Source organism: Chelon labrosus (assembly GCF_963514085.1).
Source record: "Chelon labrosus genome assembly, chromosome: 13".
NCBI classification, from domain to species: Eukaryota; Metazoa; Chordata; class Actinopteri; order Mugiliformes; family Mugilidae; genus Chelon; species Chelon labrosus.
In genome coordinates this window covers 3,271,644-3,284,166 of record NC_140346.1, presented here as the reverse complement: position 1 = coordinate 3,284,166, position 12,523 = coordinate 3,271,644, and the positions used below count along the sequence as shown (strand labels likewise).

The 12,523-nt window shown below is 43.8% G+C and overlaps 1 protein-coding gene across 1 annotated transcript in view; it reads left to right on the top strand.

Annotated features, from left to right (window-relative positions):
• The window catches only part of mecom (MDS1 and EVI1 complex locus), a gene marked incomplete at its 5' end in the record, with an annotated part of 121,209 nt that overhangs the window by 103,743 nt on the left and 4,943 nt on the right, over positions 1–12,523 (top strand). Inside the window, 10 exons of the mRNA XM_084558766.1 lie at positions 657–759; positions 841–954; positions 1,496–1,607; positions 1,780–1,927; positions 2,049–2,229; positions 5,026–6,421; positions 6,674–6,761; positions 8,128–8,154; positions 11,553–11,719; positions 11,930–12,007. Of these exons, the coding sequence (XP_084414892.1) occupies positions 657–759; positions 841–954; positions 1,496–1,607; positions 1,780–1,927; positions 2,049–2,229; positions 5,026–6,421; positions 6,674–6,761; positions 8,128–8,154; positions 11,553–11,719; positions 11,930–12,007 (2,414 nt within the window). The remainder of the gene's footprint in view (positions 1–656; positions 760–840; positions 955–1,495; positions 1,608–1,779; positions 1,928–2,048; positions 2,230–5,025; positions 6,422–6,673; positions 6,762–8,127; positions 8,155–11,552; positions 11,720–11,929; positions 12,008–12,523) is intronic.

Here is a 12,523-nt window from a genome sequence, read left to right as displayed (position 1 = left end):
ACATGTTGTCATGCTTTCATAATCTGTATGTACTGTCCTTGAACTAGACGCAATAAAAGGACGTAGAAGGGCATTAAAAATAAGCGGTATTGTGCGTTAAATGAATATCTAGAAGCGGTCTGACTGTTTCTCCCATCACCAGAATGCTCAATTAAGAGAAAGCTTTTTTTTTTGTTTTTTCAACGACTTGCTTGTTTAGCTTGCTGTTAAATTAGTTAGCTTGCTTTCCACACATTCATTTACCATTTCCTGCCCACTTCAAGCTTTCCTGAGTGCGCAGTATTTATGAGATAGTATATTTATTCTGCAGTATGGTTTGTGCTTTCATTTTATATTCATGAAGATGGATGTCTTACATAATGATTAATTACAAGTTAATGAGCGTGTATATTTTCATGTTTATGTCTCCGGTGTGTGTGTGGTGGGGGAATGACATTCGTGTACATAACTAGGGGGATTTGCATGTGTGTGTACAGTACCAAGAGCTACCCCAGGTGACCTCTGCTGGTTTAAAAAGTTTGTAGTCTGGTTCATATTTTAATGTGAAAAATACCAAAAACAGCTGTATTATCTTTACAGAAAAGCCAAAGGTGTTGATTTTTGTGTGAATAAACTTGCTCACTGAAAATTCTAATAAAATATTCTGTGTCTTCCAGATCTTCTACAAAGTCACCAGAGAGATTTTTCCAGGTCAGGAGCTGTTACTTTTCATGAAGGCTGAAGAGTATTCATGTGACACAATGGCCCCCGATATTCACGGTAAACACGCATTTGAACTCCTCTGTTCATTGTCAACACATATCAACATATACACTCATTTTTTTCCCATCCCTTATGCAGAGGAGAGGCAGTACCGCTGTGAAGACTGTGACCAGCACTTTGAGTCCCGCAGTCAGCTGCTGGACCACCAGAAGCAGCCATGTGGGATGCCCCCCTCCTCCTTCCTTAACCCAGGTCTGACAGAAATTTTAAAATTGTGCTTTTGATGTAAGGACTTTATTTGTCACTGGGGCCACCGAAAACGAGGTCAGAGAGTAATTCAGTCTGCAAACTCTTATTTTATGTAAGCTTTGAAAATGTAGTGTTAGATCATTATTTTTACAGCTATGCAACAGATGAGCTAATAAGGCATATATTCAGACCCGATACCTTGTGTTGCATGTGCAGTGTAATTTGGATGAGAGTGGACTCTGTAACTGACTGGTATCTGTGGTAATACAAATGTGATTTAATTAACGGACTAGGCAGCTCTTAGAGCCTGCAAACAAACTTCAAGACATGGACGTCCTGACCTTTATTTAGCAGCAATCATTGTAGAGACAAGAAGGAAATGAAGGGGGAAGAGGGTGTTATGATATGAAGCAAAGGTCCCCAGCAGGATCTGAACAAGGGATGTTGTGCATCAGCCACACAGTCATGAGAACACTGTTACAACATTTCTTCTAAATCAGCCTTTGTGTTGTTAAATTGCTTATATTCTTTCTTGTGCATCTAGGAGGCGACAATGATCTGAAGGCTCAAGAACCTCAAGACTTGCGACCGCTCCATATGTCCCACGGACTACATGAGTGTAAGGAGTGCGACCAGGTGTTCCCTGATGTCCAGAGGTAAGTGGATAGGAGACACTTTTAGCTACATAATTTTCTGGAAGAATTGTTATCGTGACTTGTGATCTGACTTTTCATAGATGCACGCAGAGAGCTGGTGATGACCAGCAGCCAAATCTCTCCACGAACTGATGAATTCTCAGTGTTGGTTTATTTTGTGTGTTTCCTGCAGCTTGGAGGCTCACACTCTGTCCCACTCTGAGGAGAGGGAATATAAATGTGACCAGTGTCCCAAGGCGTTCAACTGGAAATCAAACCTGATCCGGCATCAGATGTCGCATGATAATGGCAAGCACTACGAGTGTGAAAACTGCTCAAAGGTAAAGTGATGACTTTTGCAGGCAGTTTATTTATTTTTTTGGTAATTGTGTTTCAAATATATACATTTTTTTCAAGTCAGTTAGTAACTCCCCCGTGTTTTTGTGTGGTTCCTTCCCCCAGCAGGTGTTCACAGACCCCAGTAACCTACAGAGGCACATTCGCTCACAGCACGTTGGGGCACGTGCCCATGCCTGCTCTGACTGTGGCAAGACGTTCGCAACGTCTTCGGGCCTCAAACAGCATAAGCACATCCACAGCAGTGTCAAGCCCTTCATGTGTAAGTCACTAAGACCCTACCTATGTAAGTCTCCTCAGTACATTATAATAATAACAGTAATAACATGCTTTGACTTGCCTTTAATAGAAAACCTGTTTGTTTTTTTTTTGCAAAAACACACTTTACCCTTCCTCAGCTACTTCTCAGGAATTAATCACACACTATTCTATAGGACATCGGATCGTATAGTAGCTCTGTTTAGTGTGATAATGCCATTTCTTTTCTTCTTTCTTTTCTGCATCAGCACTCTTACATCGTGCTAATATTTTAGTAACAGCATTTAAATGATCAGGAAACTTGATTTAATCCCACTTACTGTTGCCTTTAACAGTGACCCAGACTGATCCGCTGTCAACACATCTCCTCCCTTCTCATTTTTTTTTTTATCCCTGCTCTTCACTAAACGCTAACTCCTTCAAGACCCTTACACATTTTGACCTTTCACACTTTCACCACCTCACACTAGAGATCAGATCTGTTTCCCCTGAAGCATTATGACCTTCACCCTTTGCCCCTTCGCTCTTTACCTCTGTTTCCCTATTTTCACACACAAGACTAAAACTATCCACACACCAAACACACACCATATTCCTTCCTCTCAAACAAATACACACACACACACACACACCACATACACATGGGCAGGAGTTACTGCATCTCTGTTGAAGACCTCAGATTCACCACTCTCTTCTTCGGCTCCAGCACATGCACCATTCCTCACAAATGGCAACCACATGTACGGTCCTCTTCCCCACGCTCCCTCTGAATAGGAGTCCATTTGCTGTAATCAGCAGAAAATATGCAGGTTTAAAAACAACTAATGGCCGTCTTTAAGGAAAAAAAAAAAAAAAGACAAAGCAGCCCCAACCATGACGGCTGTCTGAGAGTGCTCATGTGTGTGTCTGATGTGTTTGTCTGTGTGACTGCTCTTGACGGGCATGTACGTGTTCTGGAGAGTAGCTCTGCTCTGTATGCAGGCGCATGTTTCTGTTTGTATATTTTTGCACGTTAACATGTCAAGGATGCGTGCGTCTTAGGGCTTCATTATGAAAGGGAAGCACTCAGACCTGCTGGATTTTTAATCCTTGCACTCCACTCAACATTACTTATCCACTGGTCTTCACACAGGAATGTGTTTATAATATTTTTTTTTCACCAGTACACGCGTGTAGTGAATCAGATGTCACACTCAGTGTGTAATGCACGTGTGTTGTTAGTCTATAAATGTCACAACTACATGATTTATGGCGCAGGCCTTTTTCTTGTAGTTTGCTCAAGCCATGTGGCTATGCTTGTAAAAGTACACACAAAGAGAGAGCAATAGAAGCAGCTACAATACCATGTATGATTTAAATTTTCAAGTAGACATACTTCACTGTCAGTGTTTGCAAGCACAATTGCATTCATTTTAAACAACTGATCCATAGAGGTTTCGGTGTTCAAAGTTTTTTCCTGTGTTGCAAGACACATGCACTCTTTTCTTTTTTCCCCATATGTTTCCAAAATGTTTTCTACTACCATCTTGCTCTGATTGTGTCTGCCAAAAGCAAGCCACAAATTTCAATGAAGTTTTCTGGGTCTATTCATTAAAATTTTCTTCTTTTTTACATTCACACTTGGATCTAACTTTCCCATTTGGAGTTGCATTGCACTGTTTATTCAACTCTCTTTCCAAAATACGTTTTCCTGCTCTTCCTCTCCTTCTCTTTGAATTGCCTCTTCTGCACCTTGTGGCTGGAAGGCATCCAAAGTATGCAGAAGTGCAATCACACTGTGAGCCTAACCACTTCCTTATCCTCGTTTTGAAGATCTAATAACAATGTGAGCGAAATCAATCATCCCGAGATGCTTCTAACTGCTTTTTTATATTGTGCAATCAAAGCCTTACTGAAATGTGCTGTAGTGCAGCCAATCTAGAGAAAAGAGTGCAGGAAAACAATATATACTTGGCTCCCATTCCACTTCTAACATCATCCACTGGTAGAAGATAAAGCTGACAGATTAATAATGACCATAGATAACATCAGATGGTGGGTTTTGTTCTTGGGTCGGGTGTTGTCACTGTATGGTCTCTCAGGGTCAGACACAGTGACAGACGGGCAGACACGGGTTGACTGTGGGAAGGTCGCTTAGCGCAGGATGACAGGGTCCCAGCTATGGGGACAAGGTGAGGGGGTGACTCTAGAGGCCCAGAGGGGGCAGAGGGAAGAGAGGCAGTAGAGGACGTGAGACCTGTCCCTGGGAACCGGACTGCAGGATAGGATTCATTCAACTCCACTTCCTTCACAAACTTAAAATAGAGCCATTGTACTGCATGTGGCTGAGAATGTGTGTGTATCTTTATGTCTGCATGCCTGTGTGTGTCTATGTGTGAGATTTGATTTCTTTGTGTTGTGTGAATATTTTGTGAATGCGCCTGCATGTCCATATTTGTGTCTGTGTGTGATTGTTTATGGACTCGGTGGGAGCGTCCCTGGGAGGACAATGGGGCTGGAGATGCCTGGGAATCTGGTTTGATGTGCAGGTGATGAGTGGCAGCAAGTGACTCACACCATCAACTAAACACATTCCCTTACAATGCCAGGATCTGGACACACCTCTACATTTTTATATTGCTGAAAAGCTATTGTCCGAGTATTGATGGGAACACAACCTTATCACTCATAATGCATTTCCTTTGCCTTAGCTTTGGATAGCCTGGAGCATATTAACTAGACATGTCATATCATGTGATGTCATTTTTTGTGTTTATGTTCATGTGGGTGGGTCAGCGTGTGTTGGATGCTGATACATTCTACATCTGTCTCTGTGTCCCTGCAGGTGAGGTATGCCACAAGTCCTACACCCAGTTCTCTAACCTTTGCCGCCATAAGCGCATGCATGCTGACTGCCGCACACAGATCAAGTGCAAGGACTGTGGACAAATGTTCAGCACCACCTCTTCCCTCAACAAGCATCGGCGCTTCTGTGAAGGAAAGAACCATTTCACAGCAGGGGGATTGTTTGCCCAGGGTATGCCACTCCCTGGTGGCCCTGGTTTGGACAAATCAGCTCTTGCGATGGGTCACGGCAGTGCTGGACTGGCTGATTATTTTGGGGCTAGCCGTCACCATAGTGGGCTCACCTTCCCTGCTGCCCCAGCCTTTCCTTTCAGCTTCCCTGGCCTGTTCCCCTCTGGACTCTACCACCGGCCACCGCTCATACCTGCCACCACTTCTCCTGTTAGACAACCTGCCCATGCACCTCTTACTGGGCCCGGTGCAGAGTTGAGTAAGAGTCCACTGCTGCCTCCGAGCCCTGGAGCTCAGGAGTCTCGAGAGCTCCTCAAAGCTCTCCGTAAAGATGGTGGTTCACCTGGAAATCAGATGCCAGGCTTAGAGCACCACAATCAGGGTTCTTCATCCTCCACGAAGCAGCAGAACAAGCAGAGTGACCAGTCAGAAAGCAGCGACCTGGATGATGTCAGCACTCCCAGTGGAAGTGATCTGGAGAGCACGTCAGGCTCCGAGCTTGAGAGCGACATGGACAGTGAAAGGGAAAGGGGGGCTGCTCGGGAAAATGGAAAAGGTCCCAAGAGGAAGGCCAGTGAAGGAGGCCCCCAAAGCCCTAGCCTGATGGGCAGCAGCGCTGCGAAAGACTTTCCAGGCCCTTCCCTCATCCCATCCTCACTGGACGAGCACACAGCTGTAACAGGGGCTGTGAATGACTCTATTAAGGCCATTGCCTCCATTGCTGAGAAGTACTTTGGCTCCACAGGGCTAGCTGGCCTGCAGGACAAGAAGGTGGGGTCTCTGCCCTACCCCTCCATGTTCCCACTGCCTTTCTTCCCAGCTTTCTCTCCTCCAGTTTACCCCTTCGCAGACAGGGACCTCAGACCTGCAGGCCTGAAGGGTGAGCCACAGTCACCGGCAGATGACTGCAAGAAGGCACAAGGCAAATCTTCATCAGAGTCACCCTTTGACCTCACCACCAAGCGAAAGGAGGAAAAGTGTGCCCCATTTGCTCCCTCAAAACCAGAGGTTTCACACACTGTTGGTCAGGATCAGCCGCTAGATCTGAGCCTGGGGTCCAGGGGCCGTGGACGTAACCCAAGAGAGGAGGAGACAAAGAAGAGCCTGAGTTATGAAGAGGAGAAGGGAGTGGTGGAGATCCCAAAAGCAGACACCTCTTTACAGCATGCTAGGCCAACCCCTTTCTTCATGGACCCCATCTACAGGTATTGTTATTCCCAGTTTCTCACCTAGCCTTGATTCAAGTTACCACTACAATCTTACAGAATTTTCTAATATACTTCAACTGATGTTAAATGTTTCCATACTGAAGATCTGTATGCAGGCTGTATTTTACTTGTATCTAGTTGCTAATTGTAATTTGTAATTTGATATCAATTTGTAAAACTGAATATAAGTTTATTCAAAATGTGCTGTTGTGCCTGCCTTAAGAGCTGATAGAAATCTACTATTAGCAGGGTTGAGAAGAGGAGAATGAGCGATCCGTTTGAGACTCTGAAAGACAAGTATATGCGGCCAGCTCCGGGCTTCCTCTTCCATCCACAGGTAGGTTCTGACCTCCACAGGAAGTGGGGGCAACTCAGGACATTTAGAGGGAACATAAGGTGGCGCACATGTTGTTGGAACTAAATTATGCAATCTCTCTGGTGTAACTGTACATTTTTACCTACTGGTTTCTTTTTATTTAGTTTTTAAATATATAATTTGTAGAAATTAGGGTAATCTTTGGTACGTTGAATTCAGGATGTGATGATTCTTGTCATCCAATGGTGGCATGATCACTGTCAGCTTCACATGACATGACATTTAACCAGTCACTTCATATTGGGATTCTCTCTATAATGAGCTCTTTTTCACAATGGTTGTCCCAAGCTGACCAAACTGGATTAATGAGGATTAGTATGCGGCTCCGGTCTTACCCTAGCTACTGCCTGGCTATCTGAAACAGATGTGCCAGAAAGAAAGGGCACATTGTGACACGTCTTCCCGTAATGTGTCTTTGATTACAATATAAAAAATGATATGCTCTTAAAGCAATGATTTCTGCCCCTGGCCTTTTCTGTGCCAGTATTTCCAGTGTGGAACTCCATATAACGTCTGTTTGTGCGCGCGCGTGCATGCGGGTCTATGTGTGTCGACGACATGTTGCATTGACGTTCATTTGTTCAATCTTTCCCTGCGGGTGAGAACGGTCTGTCGGAAAGTGAAAACACCACTTTCTCAGGCATATGATTTTTTTCCCCCTCCTTTCTGGCCGTTTCAGGTCTGGTTTTTACAGGCTGTTTCATTTGGCTGATTTATGTCCCCTGTCCAGACTGTTGCATGGGCCCAGCCTGCAGCAGCCACATGGCCGTCCCACACGCCTTAATGAGGTGTCCTATCAGTAGAAACACTAACAGAGTGCTTAGGCCATCTTTATGACTTTATGATGTCTGGACACACAAATCATTCCCACAAATACCAGAGCAGGGTAGGTCTAAGCCAGACCAGGCAAGGGGCCCTTCTGTATAGTTTTGAGTCGAGTTTGTTTTCAGTCACCTGACTCACTCTTGAGCAATATATCAAAAAAGCGGTTGCAAAGCTGAGGGGACTGGAACTTCTTTTCAACCTTTAGTGATTCAGCTTTTTTATTTCCTGGCAAGACATTTTACTGCTAGGCAATACTGGCTTAGATTACATACTGGAATTGTATTTGTAGCCTTCTATAATGAGCTTATTGAACACCAGGAAGTGTCGGGAACTATTAGAGCGTCCTATAATTCCATAGGCTGGCTCATTGCTCATTCAAAGTTAATTGCACCAAGACCCATCATCCCTTTTGTACCCATATGTGTCCAATCAAAAGCTGTTGATTCATGCGCCACTTCCTGGTTCTGACTGCTTTCTCTTTTCCCTCTCTTCCGCCCCTCAGTTTCGTTTGCCAGATCAGAGAACTTGGGTAAGTTCCTCTTTAACCTATAGTTCTGCCATGTGTCTGTACAGGCCCCCTAATAAATGCATGGGCTGCATAACAGCTTATAACTGACATCACCCAGCATTCGCATGGCTTTAGCCTGTCACCATTACACACTTTCGTGACCAGTCATAGAATCACTGTTCTTATTAATATAATGACATTTAATTCCAATTTTTATATTGTATTGCATATTACATTATCTGAGCCTTGCTATCAGTTTTTTTTTGTTTGTTTGTTTTTTTGGTAAAATCTTTACATCTAGACATGAAAGGTTTCAGAGGGGATTTCCAGCAGAGCTACACCCTATCCATGAAACAGCCCAGAATATATATTTGCTTGTTTGGAATGAAACAGGGCTCTTGCAAATGGGTATGGGAGGGATGAGTGGAAGGTGGGGTGGTGGGTGGTGTTTGTGGGGGTGTGGGGGGCTGCTTTACATCAGCGAAAGGGTAACAGTCTCTTTGGGACATTGGTGGGGGTAGTGAGAGGTTAGTTCCTCCCTCCAAACATCTGGTTCCCGATAAAGATCAACAATTGAGAATGCATCTCGCTAATTAAGGCCCTAACAGCATCACTGACATCTGAAGATAGCCAATCAACTGCTGGTCCCAGAGCGCCTCTACAGCAACAAGCACGTTTGCAGATGCATATACGCTGCCTGCAGGGGAAACACAAGTGGGTTTTGGGAGGTGTGTGTCGGGGGGGGTCCTTATACAAAGGATTTGGTGGACTATAAAACCACTGAAAAATCGCCTTTGTCCTTTAAGTCGAACATTTCACATACAGAACTTTCAAACAGTTTACCTGAGTCACCATCAGTTTTATAGCTGAAGGGTTTTTGGTGTGACTGTGGCGGACTTTGATGGTTAGTCTATGGCAGACTTTTATACCTAGTCTAATCCAATGGACTGGAAGTGTGAATCATTTTTGCTAGACTCAAACAAAGCATTTGGCACTGGTTTAGGAGAGACTACCTAGTAACTTTTGGAACAGTTAGGCTAAAAAAACATTGAATATACTTTACAATTAAATCATTTTCATGAAGATTTAATAAAGTATTCTGATTCTGATTCAGAAAATGTATATTAACTTTAATTTGGAAAATCAATGCTCCCATGGCAAGCACCTTCTATTTTTTTTATTCTACCATATAAATTATTATAACAAGGCCTTTGTTCTTCATTCACACAGAAGCAGCTCTTAATGTCTGGATCAGAATTCTCCAGTAGATGGAGCCAAGATGGAGTAGTTTTCAGTTCTAAAAATGTCTTATCGAACAAGTTCGATACTGCCGACAGCTTTAGGGGCACTAATGTTCCCAGGAGTTATGGGCTCTCATTGAGCAAGGCAGACAAACTGAGCGTTCACTCCAGTGTCTGAAAAGAGCCCAATGAAATACACAGTGCGCATTCAAAAGAAATATGAAAGCGTTTCACCTCCCTCTTCCTCACGACCCTTTGCCTGTCGTTCAGTCCATTCCCCTCCTTCTTTTCCTCACTCGCTCTGTTCTCTCCTTCTCTGTCTCTCCCTTACCTTTGATTCATGGCGTGTAGCTCTGGCATATTCATAATCAAACAGACCTGACACCCCACATCCTCCCTCAGTGGGAACGTCGACGGCTGCGGCAGGAACTTTACACTCGGCCGTCACTCCTAATCAGCCGCTCCCAACACCAGACTCCACCACCATCCATCAGCCATCAGTCCTTCTCTCTCCGGACTCAGTTTGCTCTTTCTTTCTTTCTTTCTTTTTTGCATGCTTTTTGTTCTCTCTTTCTTTTTTCCTTCCTCTCTCTTCCCTCTTTTCGCTCCTATCATCTAGTCCTTCATCATGCCTCTTCTCTCATTCTCCTCCTCTGTTTCTTTTCCCTTCGCCTCTTCGATCTTGGCGTGAAGCCTGAGAGTGACAGGGGGTGAAAGCAGGAGATGGAATGTCAGAGTCGGAGCAGGGCTCCGGTGGAGGACCCGAATCACCATTGATTTGTCGCCTTATTGAAATAAGAATACGAAACAGGCTGAAAATTCAATACACGCAAAATAATGCAAATTTGTGTGGCCCAGTTAAAAAAAAGAAAAAAGAAGAAAACGCATGTGTGTGCGTGAGCTGCGCTGACAGGCCCTGCGGCCTACTGAGACCCCCGCCCCTCCCTCTAGTTCTCCCTTCACTCCCCCTCCAGCCCCCGCTCCTCCCCCATCCCGCCCCTCTCAGCACAGCGATATCATTATTACCCGTGTCTGGCCCTTGATCAGTAATGTCAACATCTTTCATATTGACGAATGTGCTGTCTGCCCGCATTGTGCACAGAATGGTTTACAGCCCAGCAGTGGACATGAATCACTCCTCTGCCACACACACACATACAAACACACACACACACGGACACGTAACTGACAACGTGCAGATACACACTAAGCACATACAATCACGCTCGTGTGCAACGCACATGCCTGTAAGCACACACGTTCTGGACCCACACGCACACCCGCACATAAAAATACATTACAAATACATTCTTCTCCCTCACACACATACATATATTTTCCCTTTTACACACACTGGAGGCAGTTAATCAACTACGACCACCATGCAGCTCATAGTTCATTCATGTACACACACACATATCTCCTATGAGAGTATCTGATGAAAGTAAATGTTCAGCTTCATTAGCAGATTGGCTGCAGTCCTTAATCCTATGTGTGTGTTTGTGTGTGTTTATCCACCTACTATATACATATGTATATCTGCAAGAGAACGAGAGTTGGCTGAGTTTAACATTCAGAGCTGCACGCTATGCATCGCACTGACCATGAATGGGAGCCTACGTGTTTTTAGTTTTGCAGCAAAGTTATGAATCAATGTAATTGTCATGGACATATAGCAGAGATTTGACCTTGTGACGCATGAATCATTGATGAGTGACATGATAGGAATTCACCCAGTACCTTTTTCGCTGCTTTTCAGCTCGTATGCTGCCTGTACACAACACTCATCAATCAATATGAATTAATCTAGTTGGAAAGCATTAAATGTATCTTTAGCAAGAAACATTTACTCATAAATGTGGATCAAATTAATATTTGGCATTTAAGGCATCAAATTAAAAATATGTTTATAGATTTTGGTAAATTGGCTATTTCTTGCATTCTGCAATCAGAAACAAACAAACATAAAAAGAAGTATTTAACCGCATGTTGCCTGCAGCGTAATTATCAAATATAAGTGTTATATAAGTTACATCTTCTCAGAGCTTCTTAATTGGTGTGATCCTGGTGATTACTGCTGGTGTTTAAACGGGAAAAAATAAACAATGAGCATAAAGTATATCTAAAGTATATAATGCACAATGTTAACTCTGTCCTTATCCTCTCCCCTCTCCTCAGATGACAGCTATCGAAAACATGGCGGAGAAGCTGGAAACGTTCAGCTCCTTGAAGCCAGAGACTGGTGACCTGCTGCGCTCCGTCCCCTCCATGTTCGACTTCAGAGCCCCGCCCTCTGCACTTCCTGAGACACTGCTGCGCAAGGGCAAGGAGCGCTACACATGCAGGTAACTACGGCAACCGCTTTGACATGTTATATTTACTCTCCAACTTCCATGACAATCATAAATTAACATTCCTCTCTGGCAAATAGTTTTGATACTGACATTGGTGTTTTTCCTCTCTCTGAATACTTTATTGTAAATCTTTTCTTTTATGGAGAATTCCTGTTTTTTTTGGGTTTTTTTAAAGGAACATTTTCTTAAATATTTTTATAGATACTGTGGAAAAATATTCCCTCGCTCTGCTAACCTGACCCGCCATCTCAGGACTCACACAGGAGAGCAACCGTACAGGTAAGACTTTCTCTACAAGTCTAAAGAGCCATGGTCCCTCTTCAGACTGTCCAACAGAGACATGTTGGCTGAGTATCAACTTCTTCCCTCAAACTATATAGGCACATTATCACAAATGCGATTTGCACAATAGCACATTAACTCCTCCTTGAAGAATTGCTTTTTTCTCCTCACCAACATGAGCAGCAAAGCAGCAAACATGCTTTCACACAGCATTTTCTCAAGCAGACATGAAAGACAGACGCAGCTCCTTTGTTAACAGTGTGTGGATATTTTCCCAAGAATTGCTTGTCTGCACTTAGAACAGAGTTTATGTATGTTTTCTTATGCCATAAAAACCTGGCATAATTATTATACTGCTAAATAATTTGCCTGATGAAAAGCGGTGCCCGTTGCCAGGGTGATGGAGGGGGTTTTGGGTGGGGTTAATCTGGGATAGTAAAATAGCGTAGCAGAGAGGAAGGGAGGAAGGTTGGTGAAAATTGGGGTGATGAGGAGCACGGGCAGATGTCCAGG